This window comes from Bos grunniens, chromosome 3, assembly GCF_055505025.1.
Source record: "Bos grunniens cultivar Pamir isolate PY7600 chromosome 3, Bosgru_T2T1.0, whole genome shotgun sequence".
Lineage (NCBI taxonomy): Eukaryota > Metazoa > Chordata > Mammalia > Artiodactyla > Bovidae > Bos > Bos grunniens.
Genome location: NC_141167.1, coordinates 101,846,492 through 101,874,218, shown reverse-complemented (window position 1 = coordinate 101,874,218; position 27,727 = coordinate 101,846,492). Strand labels below are relative to the sequence as shown.

General features: G+C 39.0%; 1 protein-coding gene and 1 long non-coding RNA gene across 6 annotated transcripts; one reads left to right on the top strand and one right to left on the bottom strand.

Annotated features, from left to right (window-relative positions):
- Positions 1-766: 766 nt before the first annotated feature.
- On the bottom strand, positions 767-26,620 carry GABPB2 (GA binding protein transcription factor subunit beta 2). Of its 5 annotated transcripts, XM_086392530.1 has the most exons (9): positions 26,447-26,620; positions 22,663-22,802; positions 21,096-21,263; positions 20,357-20,551; positions 18,243-18,381; positions 12,833-12,949; positions 10,892-11,077; positions 6,802-6,932; positions 767-6,682 (listed from the first exon to the last, which is right to left on the bottom strand). In XM_086392530.1, the coding sequence occupies exons 2-9, from the start codon at positions 22,768-22,770 to the stop codon at positions 6,383-6,385; spliced, it is 1,344 nt and encodes a 447-aa protein (XP_086248656.1). In that variant the 5' UTR covers positions 22,771-22,802; positions 26,447-26,620; the 3' UTR covers positions 767-6,382. The 5 variants fall into 5 exon arrangements, with proteins under 5 accessions (XP_086248656.1, XP_086248657.1, XP_086248658.1 ...); XM_086392531.1 differs by lacking the exon at positions 12,833-12,949 and having other exon boundaries at positions 26,447-26,586; XM_086392532.1 differs by lacking the exon at positions 21,096-21,263 and having other exon boundaries at positions 26,447-26,586.
- Positions 26,621-26,624: 4 nt separating this feature from the next.
- LOC147376432 (uncharacterized) lies at positions 26,625-27,251 on the top strand. The gene is made up of 2 exons (XR_015160992.1): positions 26,625-26,763; positions 26,940-27,251. It is a non-coding gene; the product is annotated as an uncharacterized LOC147376432 (long non-coding RNA).
- Positions 27,252-27,727: the final 476 nt, after the last annotated feature.

Genomic DNA, 27,727 nt, shown 5'->3' with positions numbered 1-27,727 from the left:
AGGGAAAGGCTACCCACTCCAGTATTCTGGCCTGGAGAATTCCATGGACTGTATAGTCCATAGGGTCGCAAAGAATTGGACACAACTGAGCGACTTTCACATATACTTGATGGGGACACCTTAGTAGCCAGCCAGACAGATCCCTTCAAGCCTGGCTATCAATGGGGATTGTACCACAACCAGACTGCTACTCATATTTACTTAGTAAATGTGTGCTGAATTGGACTGAGATAACACCAAGCACCTTATTAACCAAGAGTAGCTTAGAAGTTAGCAGAGCAAATCAACTGTCCCAGCCTCCCTGGGCCTTATGTCCACCCACCCCGTCCCTGAATATCTTGGCATTGACTTTACTCCCACACAAGACACAGAATCATTTCCTTCAGCTACTCTTCTCCTCTCTTGGTTGTTTGCTTTTAGGGATGGGAGTGATCAAGAAGGTAAGAAATTATAAATTAATAACCCAGTCAAAATCTCTCTTCATTCTCACTTCTGTTCTTGCCTCAACTTGCTCTGCCTGTTAAGACTGTCAAATAGTAGCTAGGTAAGGAAAAGGTAGAGAGTGTGAATGGGTAGAAGAGACCTCAACAGGGGAAAGAAGACACCGCCCTCCGCCTCAAAAAAAAACCCAACACAACACCCTCCCACTGTTCCATTCTCATTAGTTCAGTTGGACAGGGAAACTTGCTCTTAAGGTTTATCTGGGACCAGGGAATAGATATAATTTTTGCTCAGGAGATGGAAAAAATTTCAGTGACACTTGAAATGGTAAGACTTTGACATTTTATTAAGAAATATCTTTTTATTTTAAATGATAGTACAAAAATTGTATATATATAATATATATTTGTATAGGTGTACATACACATAAATGCTTACACACACACATGAACTTGCTCATCAGATTCAAACCCTATTTTATTAAAATCCTAAATAAAAGAGAAGTAGATTTGTTTTCCTAAAATATATTGTACATAAAGCTGTCAGACAACTTGTAAAACTGAAGCTGTTTTGAGAAGCTAAGCACCCCACCTACCCTTTCTCTGGCCTAACACAAGTGGCCTTGGCAGAAGAACAGAACACAGGGCAAAGCCAGAGAAGGGAGCTGTTATCATTACTGCTGACAGAACCAGATGCCTGAAACCAATGAGGAAGCACAGGATATAGAGCGTGACCTAGATTAATTCTCAGAATTAAGAATAAACCACTTAATAAACAGAAAATATGTGGTGGGGAAGGCAGGGAATAGAAAGAGGAAAGACAAGTCCCATAGATTAGAAATGACCTGCTAATTAAGTCCCAGTGCCTGGGAAAGACTCAATGAGATAAGAACAATGGGGTCACAGAAGCGGAAGTAGTTGGGGGAAGGGGAGGAGAGAGAGACAGGGAATCACAATTTCCTGCCATTAACAAGCCAAACTGCTCTGTAGTACAATCTTGGGGTATCACCCCACCTCCTAATCTTAGAGAGGCTTAGAAAAAAAAAAAAAGGCAGTACCAGAGGTTCAAAGCTACTTAAACTGAATTCACATCCTTCTTGCTCTTGTCTCTTGGTAAATATGTTGGCACAGGAAATAGAATACTAACTCAGAAGGGGAAAATATAAAATGGAAATAGATAAGAGCTTAGAGCAGCACATAGGTGTGCTTGGCTTGTATTCCATTCTAAAGCTCCTTTTCTGGCCATACAGAGATGTCTACACAAGGAGCAGAGAACAAGAGGCCATTCTCCAATAAATCTGGACAAGGACTAATTGCCATTCAGGATTAAACTTCTGGAAATAGTTCTCTATATGCCTCAGGTCTTTGAGTTCTGGGGATCCATGATGTTGTTTGTTAGGAGAGAGCCACAGAAATTTCTCAAAATGATCTTTTCTTAAAAGGATGAGGTGTCTAAACCAGAAAAGCAGATGTATAGAATGTCTGCACCTTCTGCCACGGACATTTATCTAGAGTTTCTTTCCTATTCAGAAGTGTAAGAAATCATGCAAATGTCAGTCAAAACAGCTGCCACAGGAGTGGAAAGGAGGCTTGCTCTGTGGAAAGGCTGCTCCAGTTCCACCCCCGACTCTGCTCTGAAGCTTTCAGTTTACATGATGTCATCACACTACATGCTGAAGAAATCTCTGCAAAGCCAGGTACTGGCTCTCCCTAGGGCCTTACTCCTCAGGTTTCTCATTACTGCCTGTTGAGTGTGCCTCTCAGAAAAGGGCCAAAGTAATACTTTTTCTTCCTCAGTCCCTTTAATGAATTGAAAGAAACCCTCTCTAAAGTGTTCAATGAGATAAAAAATATTTCCAGCTTTTACCAGGTACTTTTTACAATTGGACCTCAAAACAAAGAGAAAAGTGGGAAAATTCATATGTATTTATAAACATACACAATAATATATATGCAGCAAAGGGGTGTTAAAAAAATTCACTGGTCACAAAATACCTAACTTCAACTGGAGAGCCTTCTGGTAAATTCATTTCTTTTACAGCAATATAAAGAAAGAAAGGAAAGCCATTTTGTATGCCACAGATTTCTAGTATTACTGAGCAGACAGAAAAATCTTAATGAAGCAATGCAGAGGCTGAAAAAGAGGACGAGGCAAAGCCAAAAATAATGAAACAGATATGACAGAGAAAAAAGGAACTCTTTTAAGGTGCTGAGTTCAAAATACAGAAAACCTAAAGCCAAGTTCTCTCATATTTCAAGTAAGAGACCTCAACTGTGGCATTATAATTAAGAGATCCCACAGAGGTAGTGATAGGAAGGGAATGTCCATCTATACATTTGTAAGTAATTTCCCTGAAGCCAGGAACAAGAACAGAAATATTAAGATTTATTTCTTTCTCTTATTTAGGGGGAAGTTTAAAACCATAATGTAAATGTAGGGTCTAAAATTTCTATATTAATACTGATACTATTAAAGCAGCTTTATTTTAAAATAAGCAGTCATCCAGGTTTCAGATTTTCCTGTTCGAGTACCATCTCTGAACCACCTGTCTGTTATTTGAGTCTCTGTAATCCAACCTTGCCAATAGGCCAGTTGGATTTCCCAAACCCAGAAGACCTAGCCACATTTTCCCAACTTCCAAGGTTGATCCAGAAAAATATGCAAAATTATATAATGGTACTCCCAATAATGTCGTTAATATTAACTACTACAAGGGATCCTGACCTACCATTCTCTCTATGGCAATACAACTAGAGATCAAATCCTATTTCCCTTCTCTGGAATGCTAAATGGTCTATTCCAGGTAAATAAAAACAAATGCCCTTTTAGTACCCACTCCTTTCCAAACATCACCCTTCTCTCTCTCCCTAACCCAACCCCTCCTTAAACCCCCCTGTCTCAGAGACCCCATCATCAAAAATGACTTGGGCTATATTAGATATTTTTTCTGGGTGGGAATGATAGGCTTTTACAGAAAAAGAATAAGAACCTCTAAACAGTTCCTTCAAACAGTAGGGGCTCTGTATACTCAGAAGGGTGTGCTGGATGGAATCAACCTCCATCAGAAGCTACCTTAGAGAGTAAGCTGGTTGGACCTAGATATTTTCTGCAAGGTCAACCTCCACCCCCTTAACAGGAAAGAAAAAAAAAAAAATAAGGAACTGAAGTCAGTATATACACCAAGAACACACACAAAACACATCTAAAATAACACTTGGTCCCTCTATAGTTAAGCTAAAGCTCTGAAATGGAACACAATAGCAGCTTACTGTTAGCACCTGATTCACAAAGGGACTCAGAAAAAGGAAAAACATTGCAAATAGAAACAGGACGATTTGACAGCAGAAACCACCATTTTACACTCACCCTTACCTAGGCTGCTCCACTGCATTTCTCCACCATCCCCAATGGTGCAGACTAATCTCTGATCATCTGGAAAGTGCTCAGTACTTGGTCCATGGAGAAAACCTAGCTAAGGTGGCCCACAGCCAAGATTCATTTCAAAACTGATATTTTTGTCTATAAGCCTCTAATAGCCAATTCTTTCGGGGCTTCCTTGGTGGCTCAGAGGGTAAAGCGTCTGCCTGCAATGCGGGAGACCTGAGTTCAATCCCTGGGTCGGGAAGATCCCCTGGAGAAGGAAATGGCAACCCACTCCAGTATTCTTGCCTGGAGAATCCGATGGATGGAGGAGCCTGGTATGCTACAGTCCAAGGGGTTGCAAAGAGTTGGACACGATGGAGCGGCTTCACTTTCACTTTTCTTTTCACTTTTGTTAAATTTGGTTTGGGGAGTTATGTTTACAGTCTATTTTGAGCCCTAAATGATTCTGCTACTCTGGAAAACTGCAGCAAATTACTTCACTAATCAAGGTAAACAGAACCCTGTTAACTGTCACATTTTATTCCAAACTAAAAATACATGTTTTCCCCATGATCGCTAATTAAGAAAACCTTATTCTAAACAGTCATTCAACTGTTTACTTGGCACATCTCCCTCTTGTTCAGTCTGCTCAGTCGTGTCCGACTCTTTGCGACCCTGTGGACTGCAGCATGCCAGGCTTCCCTGTCCTTCACATCTCCCTCTGGTTGCTTCTAATTTATAACAAAGCAAGTCCAGGATGATGACCTCTCCACAACCTCTCTCTCTCCACCCATATTCCCACTCTGTTTTTAAAAAAAAGCTCCAAGAAATCCCAGCAATGAAACACTTTCTAAAGTGTCTAGGCAAAAGGAGCAGGCATGGTGGGACAGAGAAGAGTAAGGTGACAAAGATCTGGCCAGAATCTCGGGTTCCTTACGTTATGGCACGGGTTGTCCTTATCCCCTCTGCCAACACACTGAGCACCTGTAAAGCACAAAAGCTCTACACAAGACCTGATCTTAGAAAACAGTGTACGCATCCCAAATCAGATGGATAAAAACTATACAACATCCTCAGCCTTCATCTCTCCTGTATTTTCTTGCATATGAGTGGATACCATGTAAGTTCCACAGAAAGGCACACTTAGCAAACTCAACAAAATTTTATAAAGTTAAAAAGTTTAACATATACACAATGGAGTATTACTCAGCCATTAAAAAGAATATATTTGAATCAGTTCTAATGAGGTGGATGAAACTGGAGCCTATTATACAGAGTGAAGTAAACCAGAAAGAAAAACACCAATACAGCATACTAACACATATATATGGAATTTAGAAAGATGGTAATGATAACCCTGTATGTGAGACAGTAAAAGAGACACAGATGTATAGAACAGTCTTTTGGACTCTGTGGGAGAGGCAAGGGTGGGATGATTTCAGAGAATGGCATTGAAACATGTATAATATCATACGTGAAATGAATCGCCAGTCCAGGTTTGATGCATGATACAGGATGCTCGGGGCTGGTGCACTGGGATGACCCAGAGGGATGGTATGGGGAGGGAGGTGGGAGGGGGGTTCAGGATGGGGAACACGTGTACACCCGTGGAGGATTCATGTCAATGTATGGCAAAACCAATACAATATTGTAAAGTAATTAGCCTCCAATTAAAATAAATAAATTTATATTTTAAAAAAAGTTGATATTAAAGCTTGACATTACATAAATAAATGTTTGAAAGCAAGTTGTTCTGACAGCAGACTACCCTCCTCATTGCAATTTCATAAAATCTAGCCAAAGCAAAGTTGGTATCTCGAGACCAGACTGTTTCCTAACCCCATGGGCCTCTTTTCTGGCCACTTTCCAGCATCGCAGAGGTGCAGCTGGAGGATTTGGGATCTACATACACTTCTCGCACATGAACAAGTTTTCTTTCCTTTCCAGTTTTTAAAAATTCTATTTTAGCTTCTTAAATGGGCATCTGGGCTATGGACACACAGTGGATGCAAATTTACTTAGGTGATTTCTTCTCAGGGAAATTAACTCAGGATAGTGGGGAGTGCCTGCCTGTTCCTTTGGGAGCAGAGTATATTTCTTTGTCTTCCCCAAAGCTTACATCTAATCCCTCCTCCCAATTAGGTTTCTTCCCTAATGGGTACACATCATAATCTAAGGCAAAGTTTCAGGTCACTTGATGGTACAACTATTAAAGGCTCTGGGTATGTACATATTAGAAATATTATTTCAAAATCTTCTGATAGAAAGTCAGTTATTTAAAAAACAATCGGTCCATAACATCCACCTTTCTTTTACCACTATGCTTCAAGCAATGATGTGAGCTGAGAAATCTGGTCCTTATTATTCTGGACCCTCAGAAGACGTGTTCCCTAAATTTGGCTTCAAATTTTCCAGTTGCATAGAGAGCTTTCCTGAGCCCAAGTTGTAGCCTATAGCATTGTACCCTGCTATAATTTTCTTCTTTAGGACATTCTTAATTTTTACACAATGTTTGTCCTCTGTATTTTTTTTTTAAGAGGAAAAAGATGGACACAGTACAAGTTGTGGCCCTTGCACATTAAGTTGAAACAGTTTCCATGGAAACTCCAGTATGAGGCTCTGCGGTCCCTACTGCCCCAGTCACTTCTGTCTCTCTTTCTTCCATCTCCCGCTCCGTGACTACTACAGCATCTACCTCAGCCACCTCTTCAACCATGGCAAAATCAACTCCATTGGGCTGTTGTCGGGCCATGGCCTCCAGTCTGAGACGGTACTGTTCTGCCTCCTGCTCTTTCTTTAGGAGCTGGTGTCGGTACTCCTGGGCTCTTCGATTAGCCTCCTGGAGGCGCTGCTGAAGTAGCTCTCTCTCAGTGCCTTCCTGTAAAAGTAAGCCACACAGGTGAGGATTCCTAAGAGCAGACAGAGACAAGGGTTCAGGCCTTGAGAAGTCTGGCTTTTGAGTCTTTGCCTTCTCTCCACCACTGCTAAAAATATTACCTTGCTTTCTTCCACACTGTTTGTCATCTCTTCTATCCTTGGTTTCTTAGTCAGTGGCAATTTCTCTGCTTCTTCTGCCTCTTCCTCAATGACAGTCTCCTCTGCAACCTGACCAGCAGGTACAGTTAGAACTATAAGCCAAAGGACACCAATTGGAGGTGATGAATACATAGTAAAACAAAGAGATTTTGCTTACTTTGAATCAGAAAACAAACTAAAACATATTCTCTGATATCTTACTGTTCATATCTCTTCGGATTTTAGAATCAATGGTAAGGCATGGCTTTGTAGAGAGAAACCAAAAAGATTAGAGGCACTAAGAAGACTTCAGAGGGACTTCCCTGGTGGTTAAGAATCCTTCTTGCAATGCAGGGGATACAGGTTTGAGCTCTCTTTAGGACACGAAGATCCCATATGACCTGGAGCAACTAAGCCTACATGTGGCAACTAGTGAAGCCCGTGTGCTCTGGAGCCTGAATATCACAATTACTAAGCCTGCACGCTACAACTAGAGAGTTCGTGCACCACAACTAAATATCTTGCATGATGTAATGAAGACCCTATGTGCCACAACTAAGACCCAGAGCCAAATACACATTTTTTAAAAACAGAAAGATAAAGACGACTTCAGAAAGGAAGGGCAATGGTTTGCAGGTTTGGAAGCCATGCAGTTAAGACCCAACTCTGAAGCTTTTATATAAAAGTGTCTGACTATAAATCAGAAGGTGTGACCACTTAGCTTACAATTCTGGAGGAATAACTTATCTAAAGTAGGTATAATGTCTTAAATAAGAATTTTAAGAAAACTTTCATGAAAGCAGTTTACCATCAGCTATATCTAATTTAACTATTTCTCTTCTCATAGATAAGTGAGAAAAGGGTCAACACATATGCATACAACACACAAGATGTACTGCACACCTATTAGAATGGCTAAAATTTTAAAAACAGTGATAACACCCAACACCCAATTCTGGCAAGAATGTGGAGAAACTGGATTATTCATAAATTGCTGGTGAAAATGTTCAGTTTTGTAAAAAAAAAAATTTTTTTTTTTTTTCACTGTAGAAAAAAAATTTTTTTTTACAAAACTGAACATGTATTTACCATATGACCCAGAAACTGTACTTTTGGACATTTACCCCAGAAAATGAAAATTTATGTTCCTATAAAGCCTGTACATGATGAGTCATAACAGCTTTATTCATATATAGCTAAAAGCTGGAGACAACTTAAGTAGTTAAGTGATTAAATAAAGTATGGTACATCCATACCATGGAATACTACTCAGCAATAAAAAGAAATGAACTACTGATACAAACATCAACTGGATAGACCTTCAGGGAATTATGCTGAGGGAAAAAAACCCTATTGCAAAAGCTATATACTATATGATTCCATTTCTATAACATTCTTGAAATGACGAAAGTATAATGATAGAGAACAGATGAATTAGTGGTCACCAATGGTTAGGAATGGGGTGGGAAGGGAAGTGGCTGTAGATATAGAGTAGCACAAGGAATCCCTGTGATAGAATTACTTTCTATCTCAACTGTGGTGGTGCACATACAGTAAATTGCACAGAACACAAACTCACAAATGAAGGCAGAGAAAACTGCAAAAAAAATTTCAATAAGGTTGGTGGGTTGTACCAAGGTAAATTTCCTGTCTGTAATATTGCACTATTTGTATATTATACAAAATAGTACAGTAGGCTTCCCAGGTGGCACTAGCGGTAAAGAACCTGCCTGCCAATGCAGCAGACATAAGTGACATGGGTTCAATCCCTGGATCCGGAGGATCCCCTGGAGGGCATGGCAACCCACACCAGCATTCTTGCCTGGAGAATCCCATGGACAGAGGAGCATGGCAGGCTACAGTCCGTGGAGTCGCAAAGAGTTGAATTATGAGTGAAGCGACTTAGCACACATGCACAAAATAGTACAAAATATTTGTACTATTATTCAAAATGCTATCACTTGGGGAAACTGAGTGATAGATATATGGGATCTTTCTATATTATTTCTTACAACTGTACATGAATTATCATGTACAATTACATGTACAATTATCTCAAAATTAAAAGTTAAAATTATATTTAGGTTTTAGGATGCATTATGATTTTCGTTTAAAGCAAAAATTGATAGCATCAATTGATAGCAGTAGAAAGCAGCTTAGATATCTGCTAAGTGGAAATGGAAGTTTTGTCTGGAATTTAAAATTTCTTACAGTTAATTCACAAAATTTTGGCTTTCCTTCTTTGAGCCTGGTTAAATGCATCTGTAAAAAGTAGTGCAGTTTATCCAGGCAAAACCTTGAAAAAAATTGCCCCCCTAGGACTTTCCCAGTGGTCCGGTGGTTAAAACTCTATGCTCCCAATGCAAGGGGCACGGGTTCAATCCTTGGTCAGGGAACTAAGATCCCGCAAGCCAGAGGACTTTAAATTTTTATTTTTTTCCCTTAAAACAACTTCAATCTTAAAAAAGCAAAAAAAAACAAAAAACCCCCAAAACACCGTTCTCATTTACTTAATTCTAAGTAGTCTCTCACCTACTCTGTGAGCTCCCCCAAACTTTAAGTGATAATGTCCACAAAAACATCAGTAGTATATTTCCAAATAAAATTCCAAGAACTTATGATACCAAAGCTTGGATTATAAAGGTTTAATTCCTACTCTTTCTTCCCATACTGCAAAGATCCATCAATTCAAATAATTTAAAAATTATAGAATCCTCATAATTATTTAGGCCAACTCAAATTGCTGATGACACAAAAGGCAATGATACCAACCCTCCTTTTTCAACCTCTAGTATTTCTGAGGAATGAAGTTGTAACGTTAGTTTCTCTTTTTTAAAAAAAAATTTTACTTAAGTATTTTTTAATAACTAATACATTCAGATGGTTCAAAGATTAAAAGCTATAAAAGCATATACACTTAAAAGCTTCTCATCCATCTCTAGCTGCCCAGGTGCCCTGCCAGAAGGGAACCAATGTTAAATGTTATTTCTGAATGTTCTTCCAGAGATAGTCTAAGTCTACAAATATATTAGCAAATATACATATAAACTTATCCCTTTAAAACATACAGTGTAGCATACTCTACACACTGCCTGTATCTTACTCTTGTCACTTAAGGTATTTTGGAGATCAGACCATACTGGTATATAAGAATCCTCTTCATTGTTTTTAATAGCTGCATAGTATTCCATTGCATGAGTAGGGTATACCATAATTTATTTATCAAGTTGCATTAATGACTTCTACTTAGGTTCTTTTTAATCTGATGATTACAAATAATGCTGTAACAAATAGTATATAGGTCATTTCTGTGTGTGTGAATATAAATTCATAGAAAAATAACTTTTTAACCAGAAGGTATGTGCAGCTTCAATACTGATGCATGTTGACAATTTGCTCTTTAGAGGATGCATTCATACTCTTACCAGTGATTTATAAGAGTGCCTGTTTCCCCATACCCTTGACAGCATCATGCTTTAATGGTATATTGGTGCAGTATTTATATTTCTCTTGCCATAAATGAAATAAATTTTCCTATTTTTAAGAACCATCAGTATTTTCTGTGAACTACTAGTTTGCAATACTTGCTCTTTTTTCTATCAGATTATTGGTTTTACTCACATATTTTATATATATTAGGAGAATTTGTGGCATCACACTCCAGTACTCTTGCCTGAAAATCCCATGGATGGAGGAGCCTGGTAAGCTACAGTTCATGGGGTCGTGAAGAGTCGGACACGACTGAGCGACTTCACTTTCACTTTTCACTTTCATGCATTGGAGAAGGAAATGGCAACCCACTCCAGTGTTCTTGCCTGGAGAATCCCAGGGACGGGGGAGCCTGGTGGGCTGCCATCTATGAGGTCGCACAGAGTTGGACACGACTGAATCGACTTAGCAGCAGCAGCAGCAGGAGAATTTGATTGGTTTCGGTTTTTTTTTTTTTTTCTTTTTCAGAGCTTCTTTGCCCCATCTAGGATATGGCATTCTCCATTTCCCCCTAACTTGCCCTAATGCTTCGTTTTTAGAGGTGTGTTGAGTGTCTAAAATATCTTTTAATAGGACAACTCACCTTGCTGTCCATCTTGCACAGTCACAATAAATGGCTGGCCAATGCCTCCAGCAGGGATTGCAGTTTGGATATTACCCAGAGGGATTCCATCAGTCACTATGGTGATGACCCTCTGGCCTCCACTCCCCACCACTTGCTGGATTGATGAATCAACAGAATTGCCCTCTATGATTTCTTCTGAATTAGCTAGAGATGACAAAAGTAAATATAAAACTACAGCTTAAAAAATTAGGAGTAATTTCAGCCTCCTTGAAATTGATAATATCAGGAATAGAAAAACTTGAAATGCATTAGAACAGTATTTTCTAAAATGTCTTCACTGACATGTTAGCTTTCACCAGACAGGTTCTATATACAAACACATTTTCAAAATGTTAGTTTAAATATGCTTAAATTTGTTTTTATTTTGCAGTAAGTATCAGAGACCCTAATAGACAAATGAGCATTGTGACTCTCTAATAGAAAATAAGATATGCTGAGTTTCCCCAACATACTTGATCTTGGGACTCTTTTTTTTCAGGAAGTATCTTGAAAGTCTAAATAAATCTATAGAGCCTAGAACTATAACTATAAATTAAAGTAGACCTATTTCTATAAGAAATAAAGGCATTTAATAGAGAATTAACAAAATAACATGTCAAGAAGTCAAAACACTGAAGAAGTTTGACAGACAAAAACAGGTGGCTTCTCCCATCTGATTGATCAACAATAACATTAATAGCAACGAACACTATTTACTATGGGCCAGGCACTTTTCTATTAATAAGAACTTTACATGTATCACATTGAATAAAGATTTTCACTTTGGTTAGTCAATATCCCCAGTAACTATTAGGGGAAACAGCTCCTACTACTATGAAATTTCTGTATCTAAAGAGTCACAAGGAGAAGTTTGCAACAGGGGCAGGAACTATCCATATGAGATGCGTTCAGGCAGTTCAATGGAAATAGAGCATTCACACCTCTTAGAAGCAAAGAACAGTTAAATGTTAGAGCTGAAAGGACCCTGACAGATAATCTAATCCAACTACCATGTTAGAGATGAGGAGACAGACCTGAAGAAGTCAAATGATTTATCCAACATCAAAGAGCAAATTAGAAAAATTAACAAGCACAAGTTTAATATGTTGCTTTTTCCTCTGCCATGCTGCTCATTCATACACATCTGAGTAGAGATCTTTATGATTGCTACCAGTTGGAAAAATAGAATTAGAGGAATGTTCTCAGCATCTAAATGTCTATGGCAGAAAGAAATCAACAATCTGCTTTCATTTATGATGGAGCAGATTGCCAGAGGGCTCCAGAAAGATTCCTAGATGACTATTTACCCCTATCTATAACTATTTGCCTCCTACCTATATGAAGTCTTAAACCTTTTCCCTGGAGGCCACTAGCTCTGGCTAAGGGACATGAAACCTTTCTGTTTTAAAATCAGAAGGCACTATACAGGATTTATCTCCACAAATCCACTGGGAATGCCAAAGTAACATCTCCAGTGAAATGAAGCATGCCAACCTGGGATACACAGGATGGAACAATGAGCGAGGCAGCAGTCCCATGTATTTTGATGCTTTAATACAAGGTATCTAGGCTGCTATTTTGAATCATTCTATGATAGTATCAGTCAAAACACAACATAGAGTATTTCCAAAACTCTGCTATATAAGACGAAACATTTCAATCTGATGTAACTCAAGTCAGTGCAAACAAGCTTGAAGCTGCAAGAATACAAAGGAGTAACTTACTCATTCTCTGACATTATTCAGCTGACTGATTGTATCACTTAGTGATTTTTCATCCTGATGTTCAGTGACTCTACATCCCTTTATCCTAGTTGTCTCTAACCATAATTCTTTAACATTTCATGGAAAAGTAAATCTGCTGGAGAGTTGAAAACAAAAGAAGAAATGGTGATTCACCCAGCAGATATCCCTTACCTACCTGTGGCTCTGTGTGAGTTGGAGAGGGGGCCTGATGCCTCAGCAAGAGCTGCAAGGGTGGCCAGCACTGAGGTGGTAGAATTTGAGAAGTGTACTGTTGAGGAGGCATGGGGGTCACCTATTTTGGTAAAAAAGGCAAATGAGGTCCAGTGGAGAGAATAGAGATGAACTAAAATAGCTTATTAAATCAAAATCTCAGCTTTTCCTTAATCTTGCTTTCTAATACAAACTTATATAAACTGATTATCATGGTGTTAAAACTCTTAAGGTTTAAAGTTTTCCCTTTAAAGTGGATTAAGATAATATGCTTGGTATAGGGCCATTACATTCTCTTCATCTGATCATTCTCTTGGCACTGTCAAGGCTGAGCATCAGCAGCTAACACACCAAGAGTTCCAACCACTCCCAAGGCTGGCTGTTCAGAGCCCTTCTTGGCAGCAGGCAGTAAGCATACAGAGCATGCCGCACCCCAAGCTAGGCAGTGGTGAGGGAATAGGCCCCTCCTGGGCTTTAGTCAGTCACGCCTCTTCTTTTCACCAGAGGTGAGAAGACTAGGACTGACCTCAAGGGCAAGGACAGTTAAAAACATGCAGTTTCACATTTTGAATGTCAAAGGACAGTACAATAATTGATGCTAAAAAATTACAATTACTTAGTTATGTCATGATGTGCTATTTAAAAAAACTTCGTTCATAACCTTTTCCTTTATGTATGTAATATACTTACAGCTAAGTTCGAAGAGGGAAGTGCATTAGATCTGGCAACAGGCATGCCTAATTTTATGAACCGGAAGTATTACTCAACACTTTTGCATAAATCCAACTTTAATAACATGAATTGCACTTCCCCAGGTCTTTCACTATAATTTCAGAAATAACTTATTGTACCAATCACAAATTAATTGCCGCTTGGCGCCAAATCCACCCTTCTTTGCCTTGTGATACTGAAGCTAATCCTATAAATATTTCCTGTCATCTGGCAGGAGATTAAGTTTTATCACATAGAAGTGACTGCTCCCCATACTGGCTATTCCTATATTCTTTAGAGTTCTCCTCACCTCTTAATAGTTACTAACAAGTTTTTAGAAATTAAGTTTATTAATTATATATTTATTATATATATTTATTGTATATACATAAGTATTTCTTACATATGTATAATAAAATTATGTATAATTAAAATATACCACACATGATTTTGTCTCCTGAATGAAATGGACTGATACACTTATCTTTTTTTAAAAAAAGTAATTAGTTACTTTTATTTATTTTGGCTGGGCTGGGTGTTCATTGCGACATAGGCTTTCTTCTGGTTTCAGGGAGCAGGGGCTCCTCTCTAGCTGTGGGGCATGGGCTTCTCATTGTGGTGGCTTCTCTAGTTGTGGAGCATGGGCTCTAGGGCGTGAGGCTTCCACAGTTGCAATTGCTGGGCTCGCGACCACAGGCTCAATCAGTTGTGGGGCACGGGCTTACTCTGCGCCATGTACAAACCTGTATCTCCCGCACTGGCAGGCAGGCTCTTTACCTCCGAACCACCAGGGAAGCCCTAAATGTACTCTTACTTTTTGTTTTCTCAATAATATACCTTAAAAAAAGTCAGTTATCTGTAAAATACTTTCAAAGCTTTTGGATAATGACTGTGGGAGTGAAGATAAGGGTGGAAAATAATGATATGCTTATTTCAATTCTCTCATACTCAAGGAACCCAGTGAAACACAGTGCGTGACCTCTAGAAAGAGCTTGTGTCAATCTAATGACCTTATAAGAGCAAGATTAGCTATAGCTTATACTCTAATTTTCCTGCTTAGTTCATGTTTTTCTTATCACTCAGACTATCATACCAAGTGCTGACATAAGAACTCACAAATGAAACAAACAAGGAACAAGCAAGTTTTAGATACATCCCTCATGGAGGTTGGAATATATGTGACAGTAAGTCATTAACAATAAAAAATACACTGCTATTATTTTATCACAGTTAAACACACACAGACAAACACACAAACAAGGCTGTTACACTTAAAGTTCAAGTAGGACAAATCAGGTAGGCCACCAAGCTAAAGGAGACTACTTGTGTAGAACTGCTTCATGAAAAAGGCATTATATACTTTTTAGCATATGATGATTCCAACCTAAGGGTATTTGTTCTCCCTCTAATTCAAACATAATGACTCACCCAACTTCTCCTCAATAACAAGATGAAGAAAGAACATTTGTGAAAAATTAGGTTTAGTATTCTGATAGAATACTAAATTGAAAAGTTGAAACTGAAAAGAAATGATACAAATGATCTCTTTAGACTTATCCCAGAGAGTTCTGGAAAAATAAAGTACCTTATTGTTAAACAATGCTAATTGCTTCGTTTTAATACAAGACCCCCATCAATAAAGTGAAATGTGCATGGCTGCTGGAAGGAAAATGGCATTGTTAGTGACAATTTGTTACCTACTCAGAATGTGGCTTATATAAATAAACTCTTCAGATCAGGATTAGGGGCATGTGCTATGGTTGGCTAGGCAGTCTCACCAAGTCAGTGAAAACTGGTGGTGGTGGTTTAGTCGCTAAGATTCAGAAAAACTAAGTAATTTGCCCAGGGTCATGCAGCTAGTGAATCTCAAGAGCCCAGATTAGAACCTATGTCAGATTCCAAAGCCTGTACTCTTTATGAACCAATACAAGGCAATTCGTACTTGACTTTGGAGTGCATCTTATGATTCTACAGAAAAAGGAAATTTATCTTCATAACTCTGTTTGCCCTGATTAATATTTAAGTTAAGTCTGCCTTCTCCAGTCACTGCAGTTTGATGGTGGCACTGATGATAACTGATATCTTTAGTCACAAATGGAAAATTGAAAGCAATCTTTACAGTCTGGATTTTGGTATCAAAAATATCCACCAAAATGACAATCCTGGGATACTTACAGTTAATTCTTATAAAAAAAAATTTATGTATTTATTTTATTTTGGGCTGTGGTGGGTCTTTGTTGTGTGTTCGGGCTTTTCTCCAGTTGAGGCAAGCAGGGGCTACTCTTCGTTGAAGTGCACAGGCTTCTCACTGTGGTGGTTTTTCTTGTCTCAAAGTATAGGTGCTAAGTGTGTGGGCTTCAGTAGTTGCAGTGTTTGGGCTCAGTAGTTGTGACTCCTGGGCTCTAAAGCACTGGCTCAGTAGCTGTGGTGCACAGGCTCAGTTGCTCCACAGCAAGTAGGATCTTCCTGAACTGGTGTTGCTTGCATTGCAAGGCAGATTCTTAACCACTAGACCACCAGGGAAGCCCACTTTCAGTTAATTCCTAAAAATATTGTTGGATGATGGGAAACAAGAGGGCTTCTCCACCATTCAGGAAAAGAAAATCTTTAAACCCAGTTCAACAACACAACCCGAATTTGACTTAGAACTTTTCTCCTTTCTTTTATCTGCACTGATAGGCCAATCCCCTCAAGGGAAAGAGCTAGGTAGAACTGCTTCATGAGTAGGATGACACCGGAGAGATCAGCTCTAATTATGAGAGGGTTCAGCAATTTCAATTTGCTGCTGTCAACATACAGAAGAGAAAAAAGGAGTAGGTTTGCCAGAAGCAACATGACAAGCATGATATAGGTCCACAGGAACCAAGGCTAAGAATCCTTATGCTGCATGCCTTCAACTTTGTTTATCATTTCAGGTAAGAGTCTGGAGAATTTCAGTAGTTAGACTAAAGACTTAATTCTAGCCCATGTTGTAAACATATTACTTTATTGGCTTCTAAAAACTTTTGAATTAAAAAAACACTTGCTCTAATCAGTGCGGCATGAACCACAACAAACCCAAATGGCTGTGAATATTCTGATTACATGTATACATATATTTAAGATAAACTTTTTGAATCATCCAGCTGAAAACCAAAGCATAGCAATTTTAAATGACAGTTGATAGCTTATAAAATGAAGGGCACTACTGCCCCCTTGTGGGCCTGAGAGAGTCAACCTTCACTGAGAAGTTACATTTTCATTCAACATTAGCTATTACTGAAGCCCTGCTATAAAATGGGTACTGAAATACAAAATCTCAGTCTCACCACAACCTCATGAAGTAGATTATTATATTCTAATTTAATATATAAGTACAGAAGGCTTAGGGAAGTAAGTAGTATTTCTAAGGTCAAGTATCTTGCTGCTGCTAAGTATCTTAGCCAATTAATAAATCAGTATTTGAAAGCAGTTCTGGAATGCAAAAACCTTTGTATACTGTGTATCTATTCTTTCTAGTTTATACTGCCTCTCAATAATAATACATCAGTCAAGATCTTCCTCTGATATTTTACAAACAACTATGAATGCAGTTGCAATTTTTAAATGAAAATCAGAAAAAGAAAAAGAAACCCAGGGTCAGTAGGAACATTTATTTAAATGAAGACATAATCTCCTCATTGTAAAAAAATATCTGTAAGGAGATGTTGAAAATAAACTTGATTTGTTCTTTTTTATTTAAAAAAATTTATTATAGTTGATTTACAATGTTGTACTAGTTTCTGCTGTACAGCAAAATTAGATTTGCTCCTTTCTAGATAGATTTTTTATTTTTATTTAAAACATAAATACTGTGTACTGGTGGTACAGTAGATAAGACTCTGCCTTCCAATGCAGGGGACGCGGTTTGATCCTGGGTCCAGGAGGATCCCACATGCTGCAGAGCAACCAAGCCTACTAAGCTAGTGCTCTAGAGCCCACGAGCTGCAACTACGGAGCCCACACGCAGCAAGCGCTGAAGCCCACACACCTAGAGCCTGCGCTCCTCAATAAGAGAAACCACCACAACGAGAGCCTGTGCACCCAACTAAGAGTAGCCCCCACCTGCCACAACTAGAGAAAGCCTGAGCAGCAACAAGGACCCAGAGCAGCCAAAAATGAATAAATTAAAACAAATACATACAAGTGTCAAAAGAGCAACACCAAGGGCGTTTCTTCGCTATATTGTTGTTTTATATGTTCTCAAGAACAAATCAGGACTCTTCAACTTTAGTCGAATAACCATACTCACCTCTTTTATATCAGCATCCAACAACCATTTATGTTTATTTTCTTATTTGTTACTGATTTAGACTATAAATATTTAACTATTTTCCTTAGCAGTACCATATTAAAGCACCTTATATTTTCATTTTGGGGTCAGACATAACCCTTCAACAGATTAATCTGTAGGATATTTTACTTTTAACACAGTCAAGCATTTATGTATAATCCTAAAGTATGATCTTCCCTTCCTCCAGAAAGAATAAAGCATTAGCTTTAAAATCTATTATAAATCTTCCATTTGGGGAATATTTTAATAAAGGAGGGGATATCAGACAGAGTATCTATTCATCTTATTTAAAAAACCTGTAATTTGGGTTCATTTTAAGTCTAAAATAAATGTCACATTATCAGAACATCACCTGAGGTTGTCTTGGTGCTGGCTGAAGAAACAAGGCTTGCGAGGTTGACAACTTCTCCTGACGTGAAGATGAATGGGGTAGCCATAGTCACAGGGTTGGCTCTCTCGGGATTAGCATTCACCTGATTCTGCATTGCTTCCTATAAAACAACACAAGATATTTCAAAGTAAGAACACTTACTAACTAGCCTCAGTTATATAGTTACTGAACAGCCATGCCCCCTCCCCCCGTCAATGCTCTGTCAGGCAGATCTAGTTCCGGCACACAATGTCCTAGGGACCTCAGAGTTCTCATTACCACCACTGTTTTTTTCTCAGACCAGGGCAACAGAGAGCTTAGGTTGCTTTCCCTATTACTTCTACCTTAAAAAAAAAAAGGTGTATATTTGCAAAGACTTTTAGACAATTCACTTAACCTCTCTGGACCTGGCTTTTAATTTGAAAAATAAAAGGGGTAGCCTAAAAAGGAATTTCCAGCACTAATATTCTATGATCAATTATGTATAAACATGGTGCTAGCTGAAGATCCCTGCAGAGAATCTACAGAGAACAATATTCTCCAGAGTTTTGTCCAACTACTTATTCCATTCTGCCACTGAAGAAATCCCTAAGAGAATATATAACAAACAATCAAATGAGCACCAGATTTTAAAGGCTATTTTCATACACTGCATTTTTGCTTTCAGGGATATCTGCACAATTTTGGTATAAAGATGCTTATCTCTATTTTACTTCGTTGGCTATTTTTTTTTTAACACACAACTATCCCTTTGCTATGAGTTTCAATTGAAGCAGATTATCCATTCTCTGGTTACCGTAAAATTCCTTCTTGAACCTGCCCCTTCTACCCTCCATATCACTTCCTTAATTCTAGCCCTCATTGACTCTTGCCTGGCCTAATGAAAGTCACTAGACGGTAAAGAATCTGCCTGCAATGCGGGACACACAGATTTGATCCCTGGGTTGGGAAGATCCTCTGGAGAATGGAATGGCAATCCACTCCAGTATTCTTGCCTGGAGAGTCCTGGAGACATAAGAGCCTGGTGGGCTACAGTCTGTGGGGTCACAAAGAGTCAGACACGACTGAGCGACTAACACTACTACTACTACTATACGGTCTTTAGCATTGTCTTCTCTCTCAGGTCTGTGTACCGCACTTCAAACAATTACCTTTTTAAAAAACTTTCTCATATCAATCCTATATTTAAAAGCTTCTATTGAAACATCACAAAATGGCCCATACTCTTGCACACCCCTATGTTCAGAACTCTGCCTTTCAAGTCTTAGCTCCTGCCACTCCTAAACTCTGCTTCTCTTGACCAATCTCTAGGCACAGAACTATTAATACGTACTCTTTCCTGATCATTCCATGCCCTTTCACACCTCTGTGTCTTTGATTTGCTTTTTCTAGCCTAGAGTATCATTTTCTCACATCTCTGCCTAATGCTCCTTCAAAACTCAGTTCAGAGTCTACATATACTTTGATCTTTGCCTTAAGCATGATCAAAACTCCCTCGTAACACCTACCAGGTATCTGTTTATCATCATAGTGTTACATCAGTATAGTACTGTACTGCTTTATATTTTCTCTTTACCTTCATTATGCTGTAAACACTCCAAGGACAGGGCTATGCCCTATTAATCTTTGTATCACTCATCCTGTTATTTCTGATATATACATACTGGCTTAAGAAATCAATGGATGATACCATCACAGCTGATTTTTAATTCTGAGATAGTTTCCTTACGACTCAATATGCTTTAGAGCTATGTTCTATCTCACATCAGTTGATGTATGTTCATAAAACATAAAGAGGCTTTTCATATTATCCCAAGTCAAGCTTAATTAAAAAGGGAAATTTTCATGGAGAAAAAAAATTTCTAAAGCCACATAAATCTCATTTTTGTACTGGTCACAACATTGCTCTTCAATCACCACAGATAATTCAGGGGTTTATAGAATTTTTTTTTAAGATATTAATGACAATCACAAGATTGAGACATAATGAAAGTACTACTTTGATAAGATACAGAAAATTCAGTTTTGATTCAGCTCCTATGAAAAATCCTTAACTTCAGCTGAAGTATACTGTGGTGGTATAAAAAGAACAGGACCTGAAGGATGACCAGAATCTCAGCATTGTTCTTCTCCAGGGCTATGTCAAAAGCAGATTTATCAAACTTGCTGAAAGCATGGACATCAGCTCCATATTTGATAAGCAGCTCTACAACATCTCGATGGTGGTGCTCTGTGGCCCAGTGCAGAGCTGTCATCTTTAGCATGTCCTTGGCATTCACATCTGCACCATTCTGTCATAAAAAAGTAATTTTTTTCAAAGAGATACTGGTTATAGTAGCACAGGTGCAATATCCCATCACCAGATACTGAGGATTTCCATAGTGATTACACATACTCAAATTTAGAAATGTTTAAGAAATATCAAGGGAAAAACACGTCTAAAATTCTCCTGCATGCTGACAGACACAATGCCTTAAACGAGAGAGTCTTTTAAGGACATCACTGGGAAATTATAACAGATGGGAGAGAAAGGGGAAAAGAACAGATTTTTGTTGCATTTATTAACAGTAAGCTGAGTGCCTGAAACAGGCATAAGAGCAAAGAACACCTGCAGAAGAAGAATGAAGAAAAATCAATAGTCTGTTTCGCCTTCAAAAGATTAGAAAGTAAAATACTCATAGCTATGATGACTCTTGAAAGAGCTACAACTCAGTGCTATAAACTGTCCTAAAGTTAATCTTTTCCAACCTAGTTTCCTAATGCCTGTTTAAGTAAGAAAATAGAAAGGTTATTTGTCTTTTTTACAATATAGACCCGCCACTATTCTTGCTTTACCCTAACAAGTAGTTCCACGATGTGTGCATGTCCATCAGCTGCAGCCATGTGCAAAGGGGTCCTGTCCACTTTGGTCCGTGCATCCCTGCTAACTCCTGCTCGAAGGAGCACTTCTGCTGTGGAATAATGACCATACTGGGCTGCAAGGTGGAGGGGTGATGTTCCAAGCTGTGGGGAAATAATACTCATTTAATATCAACTGTGTGCAAAGTCCTAAATCGTTACTGGAGGGATACAAACGAAGAACAGGAGAAGCCTAGGTTCCTGTCCTTGGAGAGAGAATCTGGCTGGACAGATAAACTGAAGAAATGATTTAACTAAAATTAATATACTAATGGACAAATAAACATACTATCAATTAAATAAGTGCTAAGTATAATGGCTTTAAGTCAGGTGGACTTAACAAGTAAAATTCCATAAAGGGTATGATTTTAAACAGGGCTTAGAAGGTTAAAAAAATAGAAGAGAGCATGTTGAGTCAGGAACAAAGTGGGGGGAGAGGCAGGTTCAAAACAATTCTTGAGAAAAGGGCAAAAACTAGAAAGTGACATGTGAAATTTAGGGTGCAAATCTAATTGGTTGAAATAGAAGTTTGTTACCACAGTAAAGCAAAGCAGAAAGACTGATGAGATGAAGAGCCAAAAGAAAAAAGATTAGCAATAGTGTGTCAATAGCAACAAACAAAGGCTGTATCATCTCAAAGTAAATCTTGTTACTATCAGAGTTATCTATCAGCATCCATTTGGTCAGAGATCTAGCCCTTTCCTTGGGTTATGCTCTTTAATTTAAAACCTATTTCATTTATTCTTTGCTTTTCATATATTCAGTCTCTCTGCCTGACTGGATTTAACTCACACTGTGCTTTTCAAGTCTATTTATAGAAATGTTAATCTCCTGGGTTTCCTTTCTTCCTTTTTGTGATGTATTGGCCTCTAAAGTTATGAATTAATCACCTCAGAATAGAGGACACCGCTTATTGAATTGTTAAAATTAGGCAATGCTAACAAAATCTATGACTACTGAGCAAGCCCGTGTTATAGACTAGACCCTGGACCTTCTGACACTCTGCTCTCCAAGCTGATTGTTTGAACTCATGAAATTACACCTTCCTCTTTAACGTTTTTTTAACAGTGAAAAAGGAAACAAAATAGCTAGGCTATTCGTTATTAATGAGGACATTTTAGAAAAAAGGAAACCAGGAGTTTATTAGTTTAGAAATGTACTCTTAGTATACTGATTTTGTTTAATTTCTAGCTAATTACAGAAGCCTATAACCCAAGTACACTCCAGAGAGAAGTAAACCTTTTAGAAAATACTCCAAAAAACATTATAGAAAATTACAAGTATATAATACCTTACAATTACCACCTATCTATCCACAGGAGATTCGTTCAATTTGGAAAACTAAAAGAAAAAGAAAACCATATATTCAGATGAGACAAAGATAATGAAACTCTTGTAGGGAGACTGAGGCAGAAAGACAATAAACAAAAATCAATTCAGACTATTTAGTCTTTAAGAAAAAGGCTACTAACAGCACACGCTGGGAATAATTAAGAAAGCTTACCCAGTCTGTGGTGAATGGAGCACCATTTGCCATCAATGTTCTCACTTCATCATCTTGGCCTTTTCTTGCTGCTTCTAGCAACCTCTTCCCTAAGTCCACCAAAGACATCTTTATACATAGGAACACAAATTTTCAGGAAGCTGTAACTCAAACACAAGGAAAGATGCCTGTAAAAATATTTTTAGAAGACCTCTTGTATTAGAATACATATTCTAATACAAGTAAGATACTTCTCAAGTGGACTATCTGATAAGGCACTTCTTTTCTACTTCAATACAAATTGTCAGGTATTTGCAAAGTTTCAGGCCCTAAACCGTAGTTCCCTCACTTTCAATCTCCAGTAAAATACTTTGAAAATACATGAAACACATTGCTGCCTTTCTAGCTTAAGGACTCAATAAAACAGCATTGCATCCCTTCGAAACAACCATGGGTAGAAATAATGTGTTACACAAAAATGAATAGACAAACCAAGGATATTGAGACTTGGGTATGTGGAGGACACTTTTTCAAAAATGAACAGAGATGTCACTGCACCTGTCAGAGGTGCCTCAGCAATACCTAGAGTTTTTTAAAGTCATCAGTTTGGCCAGATTATATACTTTGTTTAAAAGTACAGTTACGTCTAAAATCATTACAGTTTTTCACTTAATAATGCTGGCATTATTAAATTGTTGTGAAAGCTCACAGTAAAATAAAAGCATCTGAGTAGGAGAGTTTTTTCCTCATAAAAGGCATACAGTCAACTCTGTCACTTCCCTGGTGGTGCAGTGGATAAGAATCTGCCTGCCAATGCAGGGGACGTGGGTTTAATCCCTGGATCTGGGAAGATTTCACGTGCTGGGGAGTAACTAAGCCCGTCCACCCGTGGGCTGGAGCACCCTGGAGCCTGGTCCACCCAGGAGAAGCCATCACAAAGAGAAGCCCATGCACCATAACAAAGAGTAGCTCCTGTCTGCACAAGTGAAGAAAGCCCAAGAGTAGCAAAGAAGACCCAGCGCAGCCAAAAAAAAAATGCTGTGTTAAACACATGAAATCAAAGGCAATAAATGATGGAGATTGTCTTAAAAAGCAACCAAAATGGCCATTTAAATTGATAGTTGTTGTAAAGTAAATAAGAAAGAGGCCTGGGCATAAATTCAGAGTTGCAGAGGATAATAAGTTCCTGTATGCGATGGAGAATTGTCTGAATGGTATATAATCACCACATATTACAAACTTTCCAACCAGTGAGGAAATGGCTGTTCTTGATAAATCTAATTTTTATTATCTATTTGCTTTCATCTTGTACTTTTTTTGTCTTAGTTGCTCTGTGGCATATGGAATCTTCCTGGACCAGGAATCAAACCCATGTCTCTTGTATTGACAGGCAAATTCTCAACCACTGGACCACCAAGGAAGTCCCTATAAACTTTTCTGATAAAATGGTGGTGATACTAATAACTGTGATTTTTAAATATTGTATAAAATACATCATTTGGATGATGGGCATTATTTGGTGAACCAATATTTTTCAAATGACCCATATATGTCACAGAATTATGCTCAGGTAAAAAGTGTGATTCAAAGGAAAGCACATCAATGGGTTTTAAGGTAATCAAGTATAAAACATTCACTGACATGGTTTCAGATTCCTCACTGCAACTAACTTTTAAGAAATCACCTGCCACTTGTTGGGTTTTTGTGTAACATAGAAGAAGAATAATCACCATTACCTGAACAATCTATTAAAACACTCCTCTGGACTTCCCTGGTGGTCCAGTGGTTAAGAATCTGCCTGCCAATGTGTTATATCTATATATAAAAAAAGTATCGCCAAGCCCTAAACACTTCTATAGGAATTCCCTGGCCGTCCAGTGGTTAGGACTTGACACTATCACTGCTAGGGCTGGGTTCAATCCCTGGTCAGGCAACTAAGATCCTGCCTCAAGTCACACAGCACATTCCCTCACCTCCCCCTCAAAAAATGAAAAACAAAACAAAACCCAAAACACCTCTACGATAACTGATTACAAAGGGAAAGAAAGTCCTACACAGGAATGTTGAGAAATGTTGACATGCAGCAGATTAAATTCTCCTAATATTGAAATTTCAGCTCTATTCTCTACCACAAAAAAATATTCAGTCGTAGGCTGAGGTATCTGCTTAAGGAGATACCTAGTTTGCTTCACATTCCTGGGAAGCTGATACTTCTGGAAGACAAGATCCTTTAATTAAGTCGATTTTAATCCCACTGCAACTAGTGTCCTTAGCTCCTGAACTCTAACAAAATATTTTTGAGCCCTCAATTTTGTCCACTACAGTCTGCCTTCATATATATGTCAATTTTATCACTTTCAAATCATATTTATGAGTCTGTGTATCAGTACCTCTAAATGACAAGTGACCCAAATGTTTCATCCCATTGTTTAAACAGGCCACCAAAAACCTTATTTCTTATTATAAATTAATAAGTTAAACTTTGGGGTCAGAATGTGAATAGGCTGTTGCATTCATCATTTGATAGGAAAAAAAAAAAGTTTCCTAGATATGTATTCAAGGTTCTTTTCTTCCCTTATTCTCACTCTTTGCTTTTAAGTTAAAAGTAAAATGTATTTTTAAAATAATGGCATTTTGGGGGCTCTATGTGTCATTCTCCCATATACCACCAGATGAGAGATGCAGCCTAAGGATAAGAGACAGTCTAGGTACTTCTGAGCTCCCTTGATTACTAAAAACAAAAGGAAAACATTCTCCCTTAGTGAATGTACCTCCACTTTCCCTACTGATCTAACTTGCCTCCCAGGATTTTGGAGATGAATAAAATAACAGAGCATCCACTTCCCCTCCCAAACGAACACACAAGAATTTTCAATAAGTGTTTTTTAATAACTGATGAAGTGCTTGAGCTCTTCACAACAACGTACTCTATTACAAGAGAGTAATTTCGCCTGTTGATACAAAAATTTAGGTGGGGCACTTCTTTCACTGCTCTCAAAGCATATATGAACATAGATGCTTAAGAACATCTCTTGTGGACTGGGTGGATCAAATGGTACAATGAAAATACAGTCTCAGATGGCCAAAAATGTTAAGTTGCTGAAGGTAAATCATAGAATATTCTTTTCCATAGATGTTTTAAAAAGAGAGATGAGAGAGAAAGGTCCTTCTGGAAAGGGAGAGAAGAATGGGACGATGTCTGCGGGCTCAAGAAAATCTGTGAGAAAAGGAGAATGGTTAGGGAAGGAGAAATGGAATTGAAGAGTCCATGATCTGAAGACCTTTTTCTATTGCACACGTCCCCACTGCTCCGCCAGCTGTACAAACTGTGCAAGAACTGGAGGCGGAGCCCTCACTGCTCTTGCTCAGATTGCTGAGCTCATTCATAATCTTTAGGCTATTCCTGGGATCAGAGAGTTAGGGAATCCTTTTTCTCTTCAGTCTTTCTGCAAGAAGGATCGACTAGGGACAGGGAGCCAGGGTCTCAGCCTCGAGGTTAGCCCCCAGCCCGCGCGCCGCGCTGCCCCCTAGCGGTCACCTCTGTGGCCTTGGCTTCCCTCGGTCCAGCTCCCCAGCCCCAGGTCTTACACCCACCCCCTTCTTCACCTCCCAGTCCCCTCCCCTTCCTCCCGGCAGCATCCCCTTCCTCTCCTTCCCTCAGCCGCCCCCGCTCTGGCGAGGGGGCGCCGCTCCGACTGCACCGAGAAGTTCGGGGCCGAGCTGGGAAGCGGTGCAACTTTTCTCGGCAGTCTCCCTTCCAGCCCTGACGCCCCCTTGAGCCCACGCATCTCTTTTTCCCCCTCACCTCCTCGTCCGGGACGCTGCCGGCTGTGCTTTCACCGAGCCTGCCAGTTTTGTCCTGTTTCCTTTTCTAGTTAAGACTCCCTGTCAATGACGGTTACTTTTTGGCCTTTTCACATATGCATATTTTGGGGGCCTTTAACCCCCCCTCGTGAAGAAATGGAGGCAGCAAAATGGCGGACCCGGAAGTGAAGACTCGGCGAATATAATTTCTGGCGGAGGAATCTATGAAGAGAAAATGATAGGAAAACCGTATATGTATTCGAACAGGACGATGATGCGCCCCAGAGGTCACTGTCTATCCTCGGAAGGCCTTTTGAGGTAAAATAGTGTGTATTCGAGACGTTTTAGACAGGACTATTTAGCAAGGCGGAGGATTGTCGATTACGTGTCGTATAGGTCCGGCAGGGGACGGACCCGATGGTTTGTTTTGGCGCCAAGAACCTGGTGAAATCGGATTCTGCTCATCTGTCCCGCTGTTTTTTGGGTGTTTTTAGGAAAGCCATGTTTCGCAGTCCCACCCTCGGGTGAAGATGTCTGGGACGTTGCAGGGTTTGCGCGTGAATTGAGCTCTTCTGCCGGACGGACATGTTTTCCGCTACAGCCTGAACGTAAGGATCCTAGAGCCAAGCGGTCAACAGTTATTTCTTGGTGGGGGCTTAGAAGAGGATGGAGCAGGAATTGCAAATTCATTTAGGCACCTTACTTACCAGTTGATTCCCATCTCCACCTACCATTCGCCAGGAACTAAAGGACAGCGCGAAGCTGGGAAAGAAGACTTTTGAAAATAAATAGAAAAGGAGACATCACTGCTCCACTCTTTATTCGATTTTGGCTTGGTGGAGACCATCAACGCTTTTCAAAGCCTATGGGGAAGATTTACGTGCTTTTTAAAAAAAATTATTTACGTATAGATGATAGTGTGTTAATATCTGCTGTACTGTGTTAATATCTGCTGTACAGCAAAGTGATTCCGTTGTAACTATATATATATGCTTATATTCTTTTCTATTATGGATTATCACAACGTATTGAATATCGTTACCTGCGCTATACAGTAGGACCTGTTATCCATTCTGTATGTAATAATTTGTCATCTGCTAATCCCAAACTCCCAATCCATCCCTTTTCTCAATTTCCGTAGATCCTATTCATGTTCTTTAAAGGACTTCTTTGGCTTATTGCCCAAGTTGGTGTTTACAGCATCTTTGAGGGTCAAAATCAGTCTTGTTTATAACCTCTTCGGTGTCTCATACAGTAGGCACTCATAATCTACTTATAAAGT

Excerpts from the sequence above, each read along its gene's own strand:
- GABPB2 (XM_086392530.1), bottom strand. The coding sequence starts at position 22,770 with ATGTCTTTGGTGGACTTAGGGAAGAGGTTGCTAGAAGCAGCAAGAAAA. Across the intron at positions 20,552-21,095 it reads TCGTGGAACTACTTGTTAGG|AATGGTGCAGATGTGAATGC; the intron begins GTAAAGCAAGAA and ends TTTTTATGACAG. Across the intron at positions 11,078-12,832 it reads CAACTCACACAGAGCCACAG|CTAATTCAGAAGAAATCATA; the intron begins GTAGGTAAGGGA and ends TGTCATCTCTAG.